Source organism: Plasmodium chabaudi (assembly GCF_900002335.3).
Source record: "Plasmodium chabaudi chabaudi strain AS genome assembly, chromosome: 14".
Classification (NCBI taxonomy): Eukaryota; Apicomplexa; class Aconoidasida; order Haemosporida; family Plasmodiidae; genus Plasmodium; species Plasmodium chabaudi.
This window is the reverse complement of record NC_030114.2, coordinates 616,690-639,947: the sequence shown is the minus strand read 5'-3', so window position 1 is coordinate 639,947 and position 23,258 is coordinate 616,690. Positions and strand designations below refer to the sequence as shown.

General features: G+C 23.9%; 6 protein-coding genes across 6 annotated transcripts; 2 read left to right on the top strand and 4 right to left on the bottom strand.

The window, feature by feature from the left end:
- Window positions 1-1,862: 1,862 nt before the first annotated feature.
- On the bottom strand, window positions 1,863-3,761 carry PCHAS_1417300 (U4/U6.U5 tri-snRNP-associated protein 2, putative; the record flags this gene model as incomplete). Its single annotated transcript, XM_733485.2, has 1 exon — window positions 1,863-3,761. The coding sequence occupies one exon, from the start codon at window positions 3,759-3,761 to the stop codon at window positions 1,863-1,865; it is 1,899 nt and encodes a 632-aa protein (XP_738578.2).
- A 3,008-nt stretch (window positions 3,762-6,769) lies between these two features.
- On the top strand, window positions 6,770-9,043 carry PCHAS_1417200 (conserved protein, unknown function; the record flags this gene model as incomplete). Its single annotated transcript, XM_730551.2, has 1 exon — window positions 6,770-9,043. The coding sequence occupies one exon, from the start codon at window positions 6,770-6,772 to the stop codon at window positions 9,041-9,043; it is 2,274 nt and encodes a 757-aa protein (XP_735644.2).
- A 1,191-nt stretch (window positions 9,044-10,234) lies between these two features.
- PCHAS_1417100 (protein transport protein SEC20, putative) lies at window positions 10,235-11,880 on the top strand (the record flags this gene model as incomplete). Its single annotated transcript, XM_016799605.1, has 7 exons — window positions 10,235-10,396; window positions 10,503-10,651; window positions 10,756-10,845; window positions 10,982-11,139; window positions 11,281-11,335; window positions 11,484-11,589; window positions 11,722-11,880. 7 exons carry the CDS (start codon window positions 10,235-10,237, stop codon window positions 11,878-11,880), a joined length of 879 nt encoding a protein of 292 aa, XP_016654873.1.
- A 173-nt stretch (window positions 11,881-12,053) lies between these two features.
- Window positions 12,054-14,200, bottom strand: PCHAS_1417000 (conserved protein, unknown function; the record flags this gene model as incomplete). The annotated part of the gene is made up of 3 exons (XM_738539.1): window positions 12,054-13,170; window positions 13,355-13,956; window positions 14,042-14,200. The coding sequence occupies 3 exons, from the start codon at window positions 14,198-14,200 to the stop codon at window positions 12,054-12,056; spliced, it is 1,878 nt and encodes a 625-aa protein (XP_743632.1).
- Window positions 14,201-15,427: 1,227 nt separating this feature from the next.
- PCHAS_1416900 (choline-phosphate cytidylyltransferase, putative) lies at window positions 15,428-18,398 on the bottom strand (the record flags this gene model as incomplete). Its single annotated transcript, XM_016799604.1, has 3 exons — window positions 15,428-17,931; window positions 18,039-18,171; window positions 18,366-18,398. 3 exons carry the CDS (start codon window positions 18,396-18,398, stop codon window positions 15,428-15,430), a joined length of 2,670 nt encoding a protein of 889 aa, XP_016654872.1.
- Window positions 18,399-20,605: 2,207 nt separating this feature from the next.
- PCHAS_1416800 (pre-mRNA-processing factor 40, putative) lies at window positions 20,606-22,975 on the bottom strand (the record flags this gene model as incomplete). The annotated part of the gene is made up of 1 exon (XM_737385.2): window positions 20,606-22,975. One exon carries the CDS (start codon window positions 22,973-22,975, stop codon window positions 20,606-20,608), a length of 2,370 nt encoding a protein of 789 aa, XP_742478.2.
- Between the last annotated feature and the right edge of the window lie 283 nt (window positions 22,976-23,258).

The window sequence follows — 23,258 nt, the reverse complement described above, 5'->3', positions numbered from 1 at the left end:
TGTAACTTTTGTGAAAAAGGTAATGCGCGAGTTTGATTGAAAATAAGATGGTGCAAACCAGCTATGTGCAAAATTTATATCCTTAAAATATGTTATATATTTATTGGGATATATTTATATATGTAAGGTATAAAAGAATCTTTTTTTTTCTCAACAAAATTGATAAGAAAAAAAAATTATATAACGAAAAATAATATAATACATACAGCTAAAATTTTTCACAGAATGATAGTATAACGTTTTTGGCAATTGAGCCAAAAAAATGATAGTAATTGATACTTGTGTAAAAAATATATATATTCTTCCTTTTTATGCGTAATTCATGTTTAATATGTGAATATATCTCTGGACATCTTCAAAAAAAAAAATTTTAATATATTCCATCATATTTCAAAATGTACACTAAAAAAAAAATATATATATATACCTTGCACATGAAAAGTATAAATGTATTATAATAATTGCAACATTTTCAATACACTAAGTAAAAATGCAAGATTTTATTTCTTTACTTAATTTTCGAAAAATACTAAATAAAAAAATATAGTCTGTACATAAAATTGGTAATATATTATTGTCTTTGAAACAATGAAAAAAATGTATATTTTCACTTGTGCAATATTTTAACTTTTTATTAGGCTTTTAAAAAATGTGCTAATATCCCGTAATATGTTTTTTCTTATATATTTAAACATATGAGAAAATATTAAATATTTTAAAAATCATTATTTGTATTATATTATATTAGATTAAAATAGAGCCATAATGTAATGAAAAAAAAATTACACATTTTCACACCTTACGTCATACTTCATAAAAATTGTATTAATATAATTATTATTTTAAAATGTAAAAGCAAATTTTTACTATTCTTTTAAATACTTAATTTAATAATTTATAGGAAGACATATTTTTTTTACTAATTATAAGAGAGAAAAATATGTTTGTGGAAAAGCTTTTTTAATTTTATGCTCAAATTAAAATACTACATTATATATAATTATATGCGCATGTAAAAATAAATTATTTCACCATAAAATAATTATACGCATTTTATTCAGCTTATCGAACAGTGTGTTTTTTCGACATAAACGAATTTAACAAATATTGAATTTGAAAAGAATGCTAATAATCCATCTATTTTTATTTTTTTTATTTTTCGTTTTTTTCTCCTTTTGTGCTTTGAATTAGAATAATAAATAAAATATATAATAAATAAAACAGTGAAATGAAACATGTTTAGTATTATTTATAATTTCACATTCTCCTCCATCGTAAATGTGTCATTGGCTATTCTGAAAGCATGCTTTCTATATGAAATAAAATCATATGTCTATTCATTTTGTGCAATATTGCATAGTTTTCACAATCATCGTTATTTTGATGCGCTAATTAAGTTCTTTTATTTATCTACTTATTTCATTATGCATTTCTTCATGTTATTATTCGTTTGTTGTATGCTTAATGCATATTATTTATTATAATTTGTTCATAATTCTTTTGGGGTTCTTAAATTTATTGCATTAGATTAGCGTTGTTAAAATTTGGGGAAAAATAATAAAAGAAATATGTACACATGTGTATATATAGAAATTTTCACATAAATATCAGGAAAATACAACTATGCGAGCTCAAATGCAAATCAAATTAGCCACATGTTTACTAAACATTGCTTATTGAGCATAAAAGGAAATATAAAAATTCGCATAAATTAAAAAAAAATTAAATTATGTAAAGTCATAGATATGTTTATATAATGTAGAATAAATGCATGCTCATAGCCTTGCAAGCATGCTACTAAAAAAAATGAAAATAAAGCAAATAAAATATGGAAACTAAGGTTAAAGACAATGATATGTAACTTATAGTATCTCTCCATTTAGCTGAACATCTTGACGCTGATATAATTGAATACATGACTCTGGTAATAAAACAAGTTGTGGCAAAATCGAAATAACATGTAGATCTTCGATTTCATACCATTCATTTGTAGCTTGTTGTAAAACATGTATTTTATATGAGCCATTAGTAACAGTACCACTATGAAATATATTTGCAACTAAATTATATTTTGTTACTGGGTTTTGGTCAAGATAATCTTGATGTACATAATCTTTCATATCAAGATTTTTGATAACAAAATTAACAATAGTTCCATTTTTTTCTGTAAAAAAATTATTTTTTGAAAATCTTTGTATGGTAAAAATTAAATATTTTGGTAATTTTGAAATAATTAATGTACTTGGGACTGCTTTATCTGATAAAAAAGTTTCTGTTTCTCCATCATATTTTGTTAATAACTCAAAAATAGATACTTGAGGTATTATATTACTTTCGGTTGTGCTTTTAAATATTGGAGGATTAGGTAATTTTAAAGATAAAGTACGGAATGGGGTTTTCTTAAATATATAGTTTTTGTCTTCACTAAATTCATTATCCCCTTCATCTTGACTACTATTATTATCATTTCGGTTAGGGCCTATGGAATTAGTGCCTCCTGAAGTGTCATTTATCCCGTCATAATTCGTACCATCCTCTGTTATATCATCTTTTGTTTTTTTAGTTTTAATAATCAACTCTCCATCAAAACAATAATCAATAATATTTACTCCATCATACATCCATTTTATTTTCTTTTTCTTATGGCTACTACTTTTATCTGATTCATAATTTGTATCTTGTTTATTTTGTTCTGCAGTATTATTATCCTTTTTGGCGCTAGTAGATTTTTTTACACCTTCATCATTTTTGGGGTGCCCATTTTTCGAAATATCGTTATTATCTATTAGATTATTTTGCTTGTTTGTTTGATTGGGTATATTTTTTTTTTTTTTTTGTAATTTTTTTTCTGAATGTCTATGAATTTTATTAATAATCCATAAAAAAAAGTTTAATGGATCATTCTTTGTACCAATTTTAAAGTTTTTTTTTGATTCAATACCTACTGCTTGTAAAAATTCATGAGGCGATACAACTCCTTTAAAATTTTTTGGATTGTATATTTTTTTTAACAGTTCTGCTAAAACAACTATTAAATTTTTTGCAATATTTTGCTTACTTTCATATAATAATAACATATTTCTTAAAGGTACAATACAACATAATAATTGTATAATTACATTACAATAATCTGTATGCTTTAAATTATTTAAACCAACACACCCTGGGAAAAAATCAGCACCGTCTAAAGATTTTCCCAAAATTAAATTATTACATAAATGCTCTACTTGCTCTTTATTATAAACAGGTTTTAAAAAATATTTTATATCATTTAATGATGCATCATGGATTTCATAATTTTCAGGAATACAACAAGTTTTGCATGTTTCTAAATTTATAAAAACATAATGGTTTTTTTCTAATGCGTGAGTATATGCATAGGTTCCTCTTCCGATTCCTTGAAAATATATGCCACATACTAAACATGCATATACATGTAAATTGGACAAAGAAATACTACATAATTTTTCAAAATCAAAATCAAGTAAATTTCTATTTATTGTTCTTAAATAAGGACATACTCTAATCTTATTATTGTCACTAGTATTATTAATACTATCGTTTTCATTATTCTTGGTTGTTTTATTATATGATTCGTTTTTGTCATTTATATTATTATCAATTTGTTCTCTTTTGTTTAAATTATTTTTTGCATTAGTTTCAGTTTCCGATGAATTCTTATTTTTTTCATTTTTCCTTCTTTTTGGCACTACTCCATCATCATCATCATTTTTTATTTTTTTTTCAGGTTTTCTCGGCATGCTTGATGTATCGTTATCTACGCATATGTTCCCTATATGTCACTGTATATATGTTCTTGCATACATATATTGTGATATCACTATGTTTCAAATAGCTAAATATATTCTTGGCGATTTTTCCAAATCAAATTATTCATACAGGTATACATTGCAAAGTAAGCCGTAATTTCATACAAACATTCATAGTATACACATATATATAATTTAAATAAAGATATAAAAAGTTGGAGAGATAAAAATTATTTTTATAATTTCTCCAGGCTTTATTTTTTATATGCGCAAATTGAATATTTATAAGCATTGCGGAACCGGTTGATAAAAAAAGGCAAATGAAAACTTTCTTCAGCAGTTATGCATATGTATAATCCATAATATATTTTTTTCATTAATTTAGATTAAAATATTGCAATTTATAATTTATAAATATATTGGTTAAAAAGAAAAATTAAAAAATATTTAAGAAAAAAAGAATGATACCCCAGAATAATAAAATACAAAGATAATGCTTATAAGTGTGTCAAAAGCATTCAACGTTGTATGTATTGAAGAGTTAAATTATATCGAAATTATTGTAACGAATTGAACATCAAAAATATAATAAAAAAATGGATAGCTACAAATTAATACGTTGAGAAAGTTTGGCTAGTATGCAAAAAGCAGAATTCACAGTAAAAGGGATTTTATTATCTCGTTTGCCATTTTTTAGAATAATTTAGAATTATAATATACATATCCAGATTATTAAAAATAATAAAATATATATATTTGTGGTGTATGCTACCTATTTGTTTGTTTTGTGAGCCACTTGTCCGAATAGGCATTATACAATAAAAATATATTATTCATATTATAATAATGTGATTAAAATATAAAAATGGGTTATAATTAAATAAATGTTATAAAGACATACTATATATTGTTAATGCTGTTAAATATCCAGTTTTAATTTATTAAAAGATATAACTGAAAACGTATTTGGCTATCTGCGTATATATCATTTGGATTGTGTATGCATATAGCCATTTATGTTTTTTTTTTGTAATAGCCCATTATTAAAGGAAAACCAACCTCAAAATAGCTAGCAAGCCTTATATAATTAATATGTGCTAAATAAAACGATTGAAACACAAATTAAGAGTAGAAAAAAAATCAAACCTTGCAAAATATACTGCATCAAGATATATATATACATAATAGGGAAATAAAGATGGAAAATGTGTCCCTGTCATGCCCCATAATATACCCAATTTTATATAACCAAAAAAATATATAAATGATAAGAGTATGTTTAAAAAATAAGCTAGTTGCGCAATAATACTCCCTTTATATGATGCTTTCTTAAAATGTTATAATGGCCTCGTTATTTTTCCCAGAATATTAAAAATTAACATCATTATTATGATATATTACAATTCCTATATATATGAAGTATTTTGAATTGCTTTTATTAAAAAATTTGAAATTTATTTTTATTTGTTTTAATGAGGGATTAAAAAATTAATAAAATAAAATTAACTTTGTAAAATTTCTCATTAATATCGTTTTTTCGTTTTTCCGTAATTCCCTTTTTTATTTCGTAATATATATCTTTTTTAATAATTAAATATAATTTAAAAAATAACAAAGCTTTATTGTGGTTTGTTCGTTTATTATTACAAGAGAATAGCGCATTATTAATTATAATATATGTACAAGTTTTGTTAAATTTTTAATATTTACATATGCTAGCAAAATTACAAGGCAAAAATAATAGGGGCAAATTTACTGGGAGAAAAATCATTCGGGCCGAGTACGATAAAAGTAATAAAAATTTTGCCTTTTTAATACGTATATATATATATTAATATTATATTCTTTATAAGGATATTAATAGTTATACCTCTTCTTTTAAGGGAGGAAAAAGCCTATTTTATTAATAATAAATTACGAAATTAGTATTTGAATGATAAACTCGTAAAATAGCCATTATATATATTTTTAATTGTTTATAATAATGCAAAATTTTTATAAATAAATATATGCATATACTATGTATATATATACATGAATATATGTATACAATAGTATAGTAAAATATATATATGCATATTATCCACTAATATTGTATATCATCGTATAAATAATACAATATTTTTTATAAAAACATAAAAAAATAAAATATAAATAAATCAAGTATATTTATATTTTCCCAAAATATGCTGATATAAATATGCACATAATATAAAGCTGAAAAGGAATATAAAATTTCCATATAGCACACATGTGAATGAGCTATAAATCATATAGCCTTTTCTGCTTTATATTTATATGTGTTTTTTAATATATATGGGCATACAAAAATACGTATAATTTTTTCCATTTGGTACGTAAAATTGTATAAAAACTGCCTATATATATTAAATAGGCTTTAAAAAAAATATACGCGCACACGTATGTGCGAATACATATGCGTGTGCCCCATTTTAATATACAGTGGTGATATGCCACGTTTTTGAAAACGCGTACATGCTGAGAAATGCTTTCTCATATCGCGAAAATATCTGATTTTATGATTTTTATTAAGAATAAGTAAACTAATGAAGAGCTACAAAAATAATGCAGGTTTTACTACAGAAAAACCTCTATAGTTAGTAGTGAAATACAAGCGTTGGGGAATACGTGACCATATATAGTATATACAATATATACACTTATATTGTATAACTTTGTTACACGTAGATAGAGGAGACACTGCAAAGAGACAATAAGCAAAAAAATAATAATATCATTTATATACTCAAAACTAAATATACACACAATATACGTATATGTATATTTATAAAGAGTAGTATGCTAAAATAAGCTGTATAAGTCGCTTTTCTGTTATTCCATTTTTTGATTTTGTTGTATATATTTTTTAATTTTGTATTATAACCTATTTTGTTTTTTGTTTTGTGTTTGTTTTTTTTTGTCGTTTTTGCTACGTCTCTTTGCCTCCTCTTATTTTTTCCATCGACTTTTTTTCACAAATGACGATAAGTGCGGGAGCTCACGGGAAAGCCGCTAAAGGCAAAGGGTTGGATATACATAAAAAAATTTTAATAATAAAATCGAGAGACGATATAAAGAAGTTAATAAAAAATGATAACCCAACAAATGAAGAAATAGATGAAATGCAACACTTATTAGAAAACAGTGAATTAAAAGATGAAAAAAAAAAAAAAAAAAAACGAGATATAGCAATTCCTCGATTTAAAATATGTGAAAATGATGATTATAAATTAACGAAATTTGAAAAACCGACACATTATATTAGATATGAATTATATAGAGATCAAGTTACTGGAATTAAATTAAATGATGGTTGTATAATACATTATGATTTATTAAAAGAAGATGAAATATTTTTAGAAAGTTTAAATTCTTATATGAATATACATGTAAGTAGTGATGATTTTTGTAAATTGATAGACAAATTTGAGAAATTAACTGGTTATTCAGATAGTAAAGAAGAGATAAATTTAAAAGATGCATTAAATGCAGCTAGCGAATTAAAAATAAATTATAAAAGTAATATAATTAAAGATATTCATACATATTGGAAAGCTAAAAGGAAAAAATTAGGTAGACCGTTACTTCGTATGTTTTGGAATAATGCACAAAATATACTATCCCATTATTCAGTTTTTAGATCAAGGGCAAAAGAAAAAATGACATTAAGAAAACATAAAAAAAAAAATGGTGAAATTATAGTTAAGATGCAAGAATTAATAGAAGATTTTAAAAGATTAGATAGAATTTTAAGAAAAATGAAACAACGAGATGAAAAAAAACTTTTATTACTACAACTTAATTCAATTTTATTCGATCAAAGAAAAAATGAAATAAAAGATAAAACTTATGTATGTCCTATGTGGGACTATTTTAAAGATTATAAAATTGATAAGATTTATAAAAAATTCAAAAAAGAAAAACATTATAAAAATTTGCATGCCAACAATCATATGCACTATCACCACCATCATCATCATCATTCTATACTTAGTAGAAAAATAAGCAAACAAAATGACACTTTAAAAAGTTCGAGTTTTTCTGAACATATGTACAATCCTCGAAAATCGAATCATAATGAATATAAAAATGTTGTACTAATTAAGAGAAGAGGAAGAAACAATCGATTATGGATTGATAGAAAATCTATTAATAATAATGAAATGAATAATATGAGTGATCTAAATTATTATTGTGATTTATCTTATGTAATAAATGATCATATTAACCCATCATCAAAATTTAAAAAAAATTATAATGATACTATTGGTAATGATGTTTCATCTACAAAAAAACACATACCAATAAAGCTCGATATAAAAAGTACTGATCTCAAATATTTAGATTCAAATTTTTTTAGTAACACAAATAAGAATGCAGCAACAAGCTATGCTGATAAAATAAGTAATGGTGGGGTAGACGGAGAAAACCACGGAATGAATATGATAGAAAAAATAAATGAAACAAAAAAAGAAAGGAAACGACGAAAAAGAAAAAAAGAAAACAATGATGAAGATACATTGCTTTACAATACAAGTACACATTTTCCACCCTTAGAAACATATAGGGATTCATCAAGCTTAGTGAAAAGAGAAAATATACCTAATTTAGTAGATGGATTTTCCAAGGGTGAAGGACAAACATATCGAGATAATCGTGATGAATATATTTGTAGTACCCATAATAATGGAAATGATTATGCTGTTAGTGATATGATAGAAAATAATGAAGTAGTATTAGATAATAATTATGCTTATGAAAAAAATAAATTAGATGAAATGATCAATGAAAATAAAAGAGCAATGGAAGCTATTAGGGGCGGACCAAGAAGTATAGGGGGATTATATGATGAATATTATGATAATAATGTTGAAATGGGAAATAAAATAAAAAAATTACCGACATCTATAAATAATATTAACTCCGTAAATGAGGTCGAAAAAAATAATTATTTATATTATCCCAGCATGAGACACAATAATAAAACAATTTTTCAATTTGATGATATTATTAATCCTCATTTAAATAGAAATGATTATTTATTTTGTTTAAGTAAATATGCATCTGTACAAAAAAGGATATTATTTTACTTAGAAAACATATTAAATTTTGATACTTTTAATTTTAAAAGTAAAAAAGTAGATGATTCTGCTCATAACCCTTCAAAAAATACTTCACAAAATTCTCAAATAAATATACCCCCCGCAAATAATGATATTGTGAAAAATGTGGGGGAAACTAAATGTGATTAATTAGTGTCAAGAAAATTAGAGGCGATACAAATATACCTATATGCATATTTTATTTCCATTTGTTTTACTTATTTGTGTTTATGGAGTTATTTTTATTTGACTATGCTTTTAGCAGTATAAGTGTGAAAGAATCTTTCCCCTAATGTATTTTTTTTAAAGGGGAATGGGAATCGATTCCTTATTTTTTCATATTGCTTCTAGTTTTTCTTCGTTTTTTTAATATATATACACACCATTATATAATCAATATTCATATCATTTGTTATAAAATTTTAATTTTTTGTGTATGGTATACATAGTATGCCAAAAGGATGAACAAATCAAAGTTACCCAGTAGTTAACTATTTTGGATGTCTTAAAAAATTGCTATGTATAATTAGGTTCCTAAATAATGACCATTTTTGATGACTAATAATTATTAATTCTCATCAATCATTTATCATAGAAAAGTATTTATGTATGTAAATTTTACTTCTTTCTTTACAAGCTTAATAAATTAAGCACACTAATAAAGTTTTTAATTTAGTTCAAACGTGTTTTATTCTTGTTATTTTTGCTAATCTATCACCAAATTTTAGAGGATACTTTTTTGAAAATGCATATATTAATGAAAAAAAAATGAAAAAAAAATGAAAAAAAAATGAATATACATGTTTATGTCCATATATCATATTAGTCTAGCGCGTGTTTAATAATAATATTTTCCAATATATGTTTTTAAAAAATTTGTTCATAATTTTGTAACTACTTTTATGCCATACAATATTAATGCTTATGTGAATATTTTAGTAAGTTGATAAAATAAATTTTAGGTAGCACAAACATAAAAATTGTATTTTATGCTGATATAAAAAAATGCAAATATGAAAAAAAAAAAATATAAATACTATAACTTGTATACTATTAAAAAAAATGGAAAAATAAGAATAATAAAATTTTCCATTTATGAAGAGATATATTTTGCACATTCCCTTATTTATGGGACATGAGAAAATAACAAGTATAATCATAAAATATTTCATTATTTTGATAAATTATCAAAAAAAATATGACAAATCGTGGAAATTATCATACTAAAATTATATATATTTCCATTTTGTAACATTAAAAAATAAACGAATGAATAAATAAATTTCGTACGGAAAATGTTTAGTTTATAACTATGTAAAAAAAATAATAGGAGAGGCAAAGATGGATGATAATTTTATACAAAATTCAAGGAAACACAATAAGAATGTAGAGAATATGAATAAAATAAATTCCATAATAAACCACATGAAATTGATGAATAATAATCTTAATGATATTTTTTCGCATGAACAGATTTTCAGTGACCATGATTCATATCTGCTAGTAAGTTTCCAAAAGCCATTTAAATAAAATATGGATTTATTAAAAAAAGTTGTAAAAATAAGCCCATATATATGCTTTTCCTTTTTTTCATCATATGAACTACCAGTTTAGGGGAAAGGTATCGAAACGAATAGTTGACTACTCTCAACTGATTTCAAATTGTAAAGATAAAATATTGGACTGTGAATATTTAGAAGATGATGACGAAAAAAGAATTAACGACGCATTAGAAGAACACTTAAGAAATCTGGAAAAGTAAGAATAATGAAAAAGGAAAGAAAATATGTTTTAAATACAATTAGCATATTTACAGACAAATAAATTATATTAATTTATTTTTTGTTGATTTTTTCTTGAAGTTACAAAAGAGGATTAAGTATATGGTGGAAGAAAAACGAAAAGGACTTTCATTGTTTGTGTATGAATAATTTTTTGAATCTCCAAAAAAGGTAGCAAACCAAAAAATGTGAAAAAAATAAAAGATGAACATATGCACATCGATTTGATACATAATAAAGCGTAGATATAATAACACATGTTGTAAATTAATTTATAATTTTTTTTATTTTCTCATTCTAATGAAAGCAATGATAATACTATAGCAAGTGACAAAAAAGTAGACAACCCAAATTTAAAGGACACAAAAAAAATAATGATAGACGAGATTAATCGAATGAAAAATGTAAGATCTGAGTTATTGGAGTCTTCTCAAAAATTGAAGAAACAAAATGAAATATTTAACAGTAATATATAAAACGAAAGAAAAAAAAAATATGCTTACTCACATTTATCCTAATGCATATGAACATATTTTTTAAAAATTTAAGAAGGATATAAAAAAAATATTCAAAATTATTCACATATAATCATTTCTTTTCTCTTAGTTTTTGAAGAAAAAATAAGATCTAGTGCAAACCTTATATTTTCTTTGAAGAAAAAGTATAAAAATAAGATAACAATATGAAATATAGAATGCAATTCCATATATTCGTTCAAAAATGGATTGCAGCATTTGTTTTGTATACTATTAATTGGAATATTGACTATTTGATTATCATTTTTATGTGCTATCTTTCCTTTTCTGTAGGGCCGACAGTGACGCGAGATATGTGTGGTATTCCTTCTTTTTATTTCTAAGCGTTTGTGGATATATCATTATGCGAAGATTGGGATTAATTAGGGCCATCATAATTGTAAATATGAAACACCTTTAAATATGTTTATATTTTTTAAAAAATTACGAGAATATCATTATTTTATTTCGCTCGTATCGCTACTGCCATATTTTACAAAATTTCAAAATTTTCCCTTTTTTGTTTTTACAGGTTTTAAAATTCCTCTTTTCGGTACTTTTTTATTTAGCAAAAATGTGTATAGGGGCATTTTATTTTATGAAAGAAAAAAATGGTATCGAACCTGATTTTACAAGAAAGGAGGATTTATCGAAGAGTTTAGTAGTGGTTATGGAAAACACGGAATTATAAAAAAGAAATGTGACAAGAAGGGAAATCGTAAATGAGACTAATAAAATTGAAGAGCACAAAGACAAAAATTAAGTAGATACTTCAAAGTAATCTACATATATAAATATATATTAATATAGGAAAACATAAATTATTGTATATTTGCAAAAAAGGATCGATTCAGCTTGTGATTTTTAGATTTCATTTCCCAATGAAATACTATCGGTGAGATTCCTATTTGTAGTTGGCTCAATCATAAATGTGTCAAATGTGGCATATCCTTGTTCAACTATTAATCCGACTTGCCCCAATTTATAATAATGCTGATTATTTATATTTATAAGTTTTATTGAATCGATGAATATATCAATGATTCCCAATTCACCTTGATCATGTATTAATATATGAATACGTTGAAAATAATTTATGTTTTTAATAAATTTCGTCTTAATAATTTGTTCTATTCCATTTTTATATTTTTTTAATATTAATTGTTTTGTAACTATCGATATTGATGCTATATACATATTTTCTTCATTATCATATCTGTATATCAAACCAGCTTCACTATTATTTTCTAACTTTATATAAGCAGACAAATATACAGAATTACAAGAACTATATTTGTAAACTAATTTAGATTTTATTTCATTATTATTTTTATAATCATTTATAAATACAATTCTATAAATATTATATTCGTTAATAATTTTCCAATTCATACATTTACCTTCATCAATATTATTTTTTCTATTGTTGTAATTTCCTTGGCATATCCATTCATCTAAATTGTAATTCTTTTCTTTATATGAGTAGCAAAAATCATTTCCTTGTTCACCTAAAGTATTGCCATGGTCACTATTCAGTGGTTGTGATTTATTAATTTGTTTATCATTATAGTATGAATTCGAATCAGGGACAGGATAAACATTGTCGATTTCAAATTTGAAGGGAGTGTCATAATCTTTATTTGTATATGGTATTGCATAAACACTTAGATCATCTATTTCTATTTTTTTTGAAAAACGAAATGAATCTAAAATATATCCTTTTACTACATCTTTATCATTAGAATTTATAAGCGTATGCATAACCAATTTCTCAAAATCGATATTCCCTGTTAATATATTTTTAAATTCAGCTGCCCCATTTTTTGTGAACAAACCAAACTGATTAATAATTTTATCAACTGTAACATTTAACTCGATTACTTTTTTGTAATTTAAAAAAATATTTATTTTTTTATTATCAAATTGGAGTGTCAATGAATTGAATTCGTTGCTTTCCGCGGTAACTGCCCTCGACACTATTCTATAAAATTGGTGCAAAAAAATACATAAAAAATATTAATATAAAGCAAAACAAATGAAAACGCTCAGTAAGAAGGGAAATTTCATTTATTCAAATCAGACGGCAAAATATGGAAAAATAATGCCCACACAATGAAGGATAGACATATATAGGATTATATTTTACATCCCCTTGTTGAACTTACTTTTTGTATACATTGTTGGAAACTTCAAATACCATTAGGATAGCTCGATTGTTAAAAAAAGAAAGTTCTAAAACTCTAAAATTGCGTGAATTTAAAAAATGAAAAATAATTCCAGATGCCATTTGTTTTACTTGTGATGAAGAAGAAGATATTTGCAATAAATCAACATGTATATATCCATCTAATATATTATGATGCTTTAATAGTAGTATCGTTTGTATATTATTTTTTATATCTATTGTATTATTTTCTTGTATTATTGAAATATAATTTTTATTTTTTTTATATTTCCATAAAGATTCAAAATTATTAAAGTCTATTTTTACCCAATACATAGATATTGGATAATTAAATTTTTCTATGAATGGATCATATTTTTTTAATTCCATTATATTATATTCAATTTGATTAATTCGATTTTCATATTCATTTAAAATTTTATATAATGATAATTTTGTTTGTTCTAAAAATTGAGAATAATTTATTAAACTACTTTTTTGTTTTTCTTGTGTCTTATTTATTAAGTTTGTTAGATCGTTTAATTCTTTTAGTTCCAAATCTATTCCGTTTGACAGCTCTCGATTTCCTTTTATCCTTTCCATCTGTTGAATAAGGTGTAAAAAATTGTATAAGCATATATGGTTGTATATATTTATACAAAAATGATGGTATACTATATATACGCACCTGAGAATAAACCTCAGATTTGTAATTTAACAAATCATTTGAAGCAAATGTCCCATCTGCCTTAGTTGTAGGGTCCAATCTGGCTTCCACTTTTCTTAACGCTAATATTTGTGTGCAACATTTCAATAATAAAAATAAGAGAATAAAAAAAAATTTCATAATTCTCACAAATAAGGAAAAAAAATAAAAATAAAAATACAAAAACAAAAAGAATTAATAATTTAAAAAATAGTTAAGTACACTATTTATAGAATGCTTCTCATTTTTGACGAAAGACATTAAAATAATTAAAATTTAATTTGAAATGTGTGTAATAAAGACATATATATACACACAAATAGTGGGCAAAATACAGTTATAGCTATTTTTGGTTACACGCTTATTTAGGCCTCTTTAAACAACTTATTTGTAAGCATATTTTTAACAAAGATATAATCGTTAATACTTTTAGCTATGCATAAATAATAGAACAAAAAATATATGTATATGTACATACACTATCTGAAAATAAGGAAAAATTGTTGTATTAAATACATGAAAACATTAAATAATATTTTCTTTATAAAAGTAAAAATATACTGACCGAATTAATGAAAATGTTTTACTATTTTATTTTTAATTTTAAATAATTTTATTAAATTGATGATATGACATCAAAAGGGGTCAGTGTGTAGACATATATTTAGTAAGAAAAAATAATGAAATAAAAAATATGGCAAATAAACTATGCATAAAATTCTACAATTAAAGGGCCTTATGAAATTATAACTAACGAAATGCTTCCCCAACTCATTATCGCCTAACATATTTATAAGACGAACATTTTAGAGATATAATAATGGATAGGATAAATTTGATAATTTAAATGGTAATTTTAAAATGAATGACAATCAATAAATTGTGTTAAATTTATAGAAAAATAAAAATGCATTCATATATCAATTTTTCTTATGATAATTCTTTAAAATACAAAAGAACAAAATAAAAAAAGAAAATTAGATTTCATGAAATTTACTTAAATACGTAATAACGAAAGGGAAATATATACATATATTGGAAGGCCCCATAAAAATATATAAAAATCCTTAATCTTAAAAAAAGTAAAATAAATAAAACGTTTAATTATGCACATAAAAATCGAAACCAAATAACAAAAAGGTGGAAACAATAATAAGTAAATTATAGGAAATGGTTGAATAAGGAAATATATAGGTGAGGAAAGAACATGAAAAAAAAAAAAATTACAGAAAAATCCCCAAATTAAAAATACCCAAGTACAAAAATAACAGAGTTGGAAAAATAGGCAATCAATGATTTCGGTTCATTCTTCCCCATTGACATTGTGAAATATTTATTATAAGTATATAATAAGTCAAGGGTAATTTTTCAACTACTTGTTTCATCATCAAAATTACTACTGGCATAATCATAAAGATCACAATCATTATCCATAAAACTTTGAATGGATGCCAAATAATAAGTAGTATCCAATTTGCTAGTAAAATCATTTATTAATTTATGAGAAGCATTTTTCCATATTTTATATAATTCTTTAAATTTGATTTGAAGATTTTCAACACCATGATCAAAATCGGTGCCTAACGGTTTATCTGTTAATGTAACTTTTGTTATTCCATCGGTAACTTTTTCTCCCCATCTAATTAAATTCTTTTTCATTTTTATGGACTGAGCTTTTGTCACACCAATGTTTAATTCGTTTGGATGTATACCTCTTTGTAAAGACCTTTCGATATAATCTTCATAATTTTTTAATATACGAACAATCAAATCGGTAGTAGAAACACCAGAGGTTCTTTGTGTGGCTTTAAACTTTCCAGCTTTTTTAAGCCAAGCATATACATCATCTGTTTGTTCTTCGATAGCATTATGATCATTACTGGTATTTGAATTATCTTTTGGTTTTTTTTTTTGATTATTTGCATATGGTATATCATCATGAGCAACATAATTAATTTGATATTTTTCAACAAAATCTGGAGTAATTGCCCAAGGACATGGGGAAATTATTTCATCTACCCATTTCACATGTTTTAAAGTTTCAGTTCTTTCTTCTAAGGATTGTACAATTTGTCCTTTATATAATTTTGTTTCATTATCACTAGTAACACCAACCATTAAAATTGTATTTGGAAATAATTTTTTAGCTTGCTCTAATTGTTTCATATGACCTAAATGTAGCATATCATATACCCCATCAGCATAAACTACTACATATTCTTTGGTATCAATATTATTATCGTTTATATCATTATCGTTATTTTTATTAAATTCTTTACTATCGTCATCAGTTGTATTGTTATCTTTTTTTCTTTCGTCAGAAATTTTTATTGTATCATTAAATTCGTTTGCTTTAATTATGTTTATTGATTTTTTTTTTTTTAAACTATTCAAATTTCGTAATTTATTTACTATGATATGGTTATATTTATTGTCATTAAGAAGGTGTTCAACACAAGTATTGTAACCATCTTTGTCGACACTTTTATTCCTACTATCTTTATTTATATTATTATATATATTATTACTATTGTCATTTTCAATGGATTCATTATTATTTTGATTATTTTTACAATTTTCATTATTTTTTTTAAAGAAGCAATCTGAATATACTTCATCTTCATCTAAAATATCATGATAAGTAGTTGCATTATAAGAATCTATTTTATCATCATTACATGCATTATCATAAGCATTGAACGATTTATTACTTTCATTATTTGGATTATATTCACGTTTATAATTTTCATCTTCTGGAATAGAAAATCCTACTTTTTTATCATTATTTGAAGGTAAACTATCATTATAGCAATCCCAAAATATTTTGCTCTGCTTTCGTTTATCTTTAATAGATGCCTCTAATTCAAAACAAGTTTGATAATTATCAGCATCATTATTATATATATCATGATTATATTTATTTATAGCATTATAAACAGTATTATGAATTCGTGACCAATCTTCGTCAACAGAATAATAATATTCATCTATATTATTTATTGTATTACTTAACGATTTTTTAATTTTTACATGTTCGGACATTGTTCTTAAAAAAACATTTGAATCAGATAAATACATTGTAGAAGCACTATCTTTTTTATTTTTTTTTCTAATAATAGTAATCATAGGATCAAAGGATTTGGCAAAATCTTTTAAAAGTTTTTTTGAATGATGTCGCCATAATTTAAATAATTCATGTGCTTTATCTCGAATTATATCTATTCCTTGATCAAAATCGGTACCTAGCGGTTTATCTGTTAATGTAACTTTTGTTATTCCATCCGTAACTTTTTCACCCCATCTAATTAAATTCTTTTTCATTTTTATAGATTGTGCTTTTGTCACACCAATGTTTAATTCGTTTGGATGTATACCTCTTTGTAAAGACCTTTCGATATAATCTTCATAATTTTTTAATATACGAACAATCAAATCGGTGGTAGAAACACCAGAGGTTCTTTGTGTGGCTTTAAACTTTCCAGCTTTTTTAAGCCAAGCATATACATCATCTGTTTGTTCTTCGATAGCATTATTATTGCCATTTTTTGAGGTTATAGATAATTTTCCTTTTTTTTTTTTTTTTTTTTTTTGATTATTTGCATATGGTATATCATCATGAGCAACATAATTAATTTGATGTTTTTCGACAAAATCTGGAGTAATTACCCAAGGGCATGGGGAAACAATTTCATCAACCCATCGAATATGTTTTAAAGTTTCTGTTCTTTCATCTAGCGTTTGAACAATTTGACCTTTAAATTTTCGTGTATCTATATCACTACAAACTCCTACTATTAATGTCACATTTTTGTCCATATGCTTGGCTTGCTTTAATTGTCGCATATGACCTAAATGGAGTAAATCATATATTCCTAAAAAGGTAGAAAAAATAGTATGTAAATTAGAATAAAAGCATACAAAATCAGTTATAGTATATCTATATTCGTTCATTTTAACTCTTTATTTTTATTATTCTAACCATCAGCATATATCCTTATATTTTTATTGTCCTTATTTGTGTTGTCATTATCATTCCCATTTTCATTTCCGTTTTCATTTCCGTTTTCATTTTCATTCCCATTTTCACTTTCACTTTGATCTGGGCCCTGGCTCTGAAGTAAAGAAAATCGTGTATTCATTTAATGTAAAAGATAATTTCATATGCATTATTGAAACGTTTGGATATTCTATAATTATATGCATATATGTGCATAAGCAAATGAAGTATGTTTTTAAATAAGTAACACGAATAACAAGATGAATTTCCAAACTTCTGATATATAAATAAAATGTTTTCCTTTTTTACCTCCGACGTTTGAACCGAATTATCATTAATCATTTTATATTATCTCATGATTTGAATTATTCAGAAAGTATTTATTTTCTTCTATGGCATGAAATACAATTCTATGCGTTTATGTGTCAAAATTGTATTACTAATATTTACATTTATAAAAGCATACTCTATAATTAAGTAAAAACTTATATATAATAGTATGCATTTTTATGTTTTAAAATAACTATACAGTAAATATATAGCTGTATAAATAGTATACTATGATATATTATAAAATTAATAAGAATATAAAAAATTCAAAATGCATATATCATCCACAAATATTTTCTTTAACTACATATTACTATATGCATATATATATATACGTGTAAATTTTGATATTGAAATAAAATATTTTTACTTATAATTTTTATTAAAAAATTTACCCAAACAAAGAAGGTATAATGTATGGATAAATTAAATAATGCATTAATAAAATAATGTGTAGAACAAATAATTAAATATAAAATTCGGTAATTCTCCTTTTGAAGATATAGATTTTGTGTATGAATATATATATACACGTATATGTTAATACTTTAAAAAAAAAAAGAGGAGAGAGCTCGTGCACATTTATTTTAAAAAATTAAAATTTTCCTATGAAAATTGTTGAAATATACAAAATGTCATTTGAATTCTCATATATTAAAAAGAGTAGCATGAAAAAGGAAAAAAATAACTGAAAATTGTAAATTTACAAAATAACATTGGATTATGCAATTAATTTATAATATGAAAAAATTATCATAATGCAATATTATATATAATATAATTATTTATTTATATTTATTTTTGCGTTTTCGGACAAATATTATAAAATTTATAATAATTAAAAAATCATTGTAGATATTTTCTTAATAATTAGAATAAATATAAAATTTATAAATGTGGTAAATGGGGAAAAAAAAATAAAAATATATATTAATAAATAAAATGTAATAAATAATAAAACATTTCCATATATAAAATAATTAGGAAAATATTTCTCCGGAAAGAATACGAAAATAACCAAATCGTTTTTTATAGTATATTTATAATTTTCATTTTTTTCATCGAGAAAAAAAAATTTCAATAGAAATTTATTTTACTACATATGTTATATATGCATATATATTTATATTTTTTAATAAAAAAAAATACAACATTAAAAATAATTTTAAAAAAATTACATAATTTTACAAATTAATAATTTCTAACTATTCTATTTTTTTTTAAAATAACATAATAAATAACAAAACAAATTCTTTTATATCTTTTAAAAATTTATAAATCCACACATATAAATATTAAGCATATAAAATATAACGATTTTTATGGTATAAAATTTATTTTCCAACTACAACAATAATTTACTTTTGTAGAAAAAAAAAATTGCACGTTCAAAAGTATGCTATATAAATATGTAGTGATAATTATATCAAGGTAAATAACCAAATGAGAATAAAATAATATATAATATCTTTTGCATTTTCCTATTACTACTTTATATATACTGTTTTAGTATACTGACTTAAATTTATACCAGCTTGTCTAGGGTTAAATACTTTTTTATGTTTATTGATAAACTGGTAAGGAGCATAAAAGGAAATATGTAGAAAAAAGAAATATATTAAAAATATGATTAATTTGAGATATTAACTATTGTTATATAACTAATATATTATCATGGCTTATTTTGTTAAAATACTATAGACAAAACAACTTTGATGAAACATGAAGAAAACTATTAAATGAATTAATGCGAGTTATGTATTTATGTTTTACATACATATCTCTCTTTTTATAAAACTAAAAATTTGTAAATTTGAATATATGCTTATGCATGCAATAAAACAGGTGTGCTTATTTTCATGGATGATAAATTAAAACATTAATAAAAAAAAAAGGAAGTAAATAAATATATCTTAAGCTTTATGCTTTTTAATTGTATTTTCCAAACAAAGGGAATGCACATATATATATGCATTCGTAAAATATAAAGGCGGCATTATTTTATTGCACCTATTTTATGCTTCTTTAGTTAAATGGAAAATATGTTATCCACACGTTTTCCTCGTTTTTACCTGAATATGTGTCCATCGTTAAATTATATTTAAGATTCAATATAAGGGATGAAAGTACAATTTTTTGATAAGCAAACTGTACTGATCACTTCAAATTAGTTCATCATTATATATATATTTGTAATAACATTTGTTGTTTTTATTTGGCTAGCTAGAAACATTATCGACCGTACGCAATGATTCAATAGTTTGAGCACTTGAATCCGAATCGTCTCTGGAATATTTTCTATGTTTTGAATATGGTTTGTCATCCTCGTCATTGTCATCATTATCTTCATCCGTATATTTTAGCGAATCTTTTTTTCTTTGAGATTTTCCATTTTTATGAGAATTTGAATTTATTGATTCAGTAGATAAACCTCTTTTTTTTGAATTTACATTTGATTTCCATATATCATAAGCAGCTAATTTGTGTTCTTCCTTTGGACATAAATCAGATATAACTGACCATTTACTTGAGTTTTTAATTATACTTATAACTTTATTGTATGGCATATTTGGTTTAAGTTCAGGTAGCTTTAATAGGAATTTTGCTACTTTGTTAATTCGCTTTAAATCTTTTTTTTTCTTTTCTTTTAATTTTTTTTGTAATGATTCATATATATAATTCATATTTATTTCAGGAATATTATATTCCTTTTGAGTATTTGCAAAAAGTTTCACAAAATCTTCAAGAGTTGTATTTTCATCGACTGTGCAATCATTTTCTTTATAGGAACTTTTTATATAATATTTATGTCTTAAATACTGTTCTTTTAAAGTATCAGTAAATTCATCAAATAATATTCTTGGTGTAGAACCTTGATGACCTAATAAGTCTGTATATCGATCATCTTTATAAATTTTAGAAACAAAAAAAACCCATTCTGTTTTCATATTTAGAATATTTTTTTCATGATATTCATTTAGTAGCTCAATAAATGAATCTCTTTTTTTTCTTAAAATTCGAAATATTTTTTTTTTAAGTTCGTTTTTTTCATTGTTATAATATTTTTCATAAAAACTTTCCCAAGCTGCTAAAGCATCGATTTTATGTATTGAATTAAAATCTTCATCGTTACTAAAATAATTTTGAATATCTTCCCATTTTAGAGAGTTATTTTCATTTGCATACTTTTGAAACTTTTCTTTTAAAATTTCAGATTTTTCTTTTCTTTTTTTTCGTCTTTCATCTTTGAATTTTTGTTTACAGTCATCTAAAAAATCTTGAAATATTTCATCTCGTTCCGTTTCACTAATCCAATTCCACCATACCTCATTATGAAATTCTGTAGCAAAATCGATGTAAGTTGTTCTTTCGTTTAATTTATTCCAACATACTAATGCTTGAAAAATTAGTTCTCGAGATTTTTGTCTTTTTCTTCTTTCATCTTCAGCTGATTTTTTAATAGCATGGCTAGTATATTCAGAAAATAATTGTTTTTTTTCTCCTTTTGTAAGTATTACTAAAGTTTGCCATCTATAATCCTCTTCTAAAATTCTTAAAGCATTTTCCCATGGCAATTTGGGGTTTATATTTTTTTCTTCAAATAATATTTTTAAATGTTCTCTTGCATCTTTTTTATTTTCAAATTTTACCCATTTTCCAGAAGGGTTCATATTATTATTATTGTTTATTATATTTCCACTATTCATTTTGTTAATATTATCAAAATTTGTTTTATTTTCTATATTTGCATAATCATGTATATTGGAAATAACAGATGTATTACTTCCTAAAATAGTAGTATCCTTATTTTTATTTTCATTTAAAAATGCTTGATTTGGGTTTCCTTTTTCTGCATTAGCTTCGCTATCTTTTGTGTCAGCATTATTTTCATTTTCTTCTGATTCACATTCTAATCTAATTTTTTTAATTTCTTCAGGTTCATCCCATACACTTATATTTTTTTCTTCATGATGCCAATATTTCCTACCATCACTACATGAATATTCTTTCCATTTTGTATTTTGAGAAATTCTTAACTCAAGTTTCGTTTTGAGTTCATCTGGTTTATCCCATTTTGAAATTTTTGTTATTGTATTATAATAATATTTTCTTCCATTCTTTGCTGTCATTTCACACCATCCATGATTATTTACACTAAAATTGGCCATAAAATTTAATGGCATATTATTTGCTGGATTTACTAAATTGCTATTTATCATTTGATTTGAATTATTTAACATAAAGTCTTTGTTATACATTTTCATCATATCACCCAGCATGTTTGGGTTACTTGGGGGAAGAGGAACATTCATATTATTATTATTTTGAGGATGCATTAAAGGATTGAAATTTTCATAACTTGGATTCATATTGGGAAGTATCCCTGGCAAAAAAGGGAGTGGCATTGCATTGTTATTTAAAAATCCACTATTATTTATCACTGGGTTATTGTTTAATCCAACATTTGGAAGACCTGGAAAACCTGGAATAGCTGGAAGATTTGGAATATTGGGAAGATTTGGAAAAGGCCCTAAATTTGGGGTATTGGGGAAATTACCCAAATTAGACTTATTTTGAGGGTTCGACATTTCACTTATTATGCTACTATTAGGAATATACCATTTGAAAATTTGAATAAATTACGAATGATATATTTGTTGATACCATAATTTATTTCCTGTTGTAGTTCATCTTTTGTTGTTTAGCTAGCCAATTGGCTATTTTCTCACGTTTTTATTTTCTAACTTTTTATATATTATCGATTTGCTTTATATTTTTGTGGTAACCTTTCCAAATTCTACTTATTTTCCTAATTTTTTATTATACATTTTATGTATTTATACCTAAACAAATTGGGTTTGCGTTTTATTT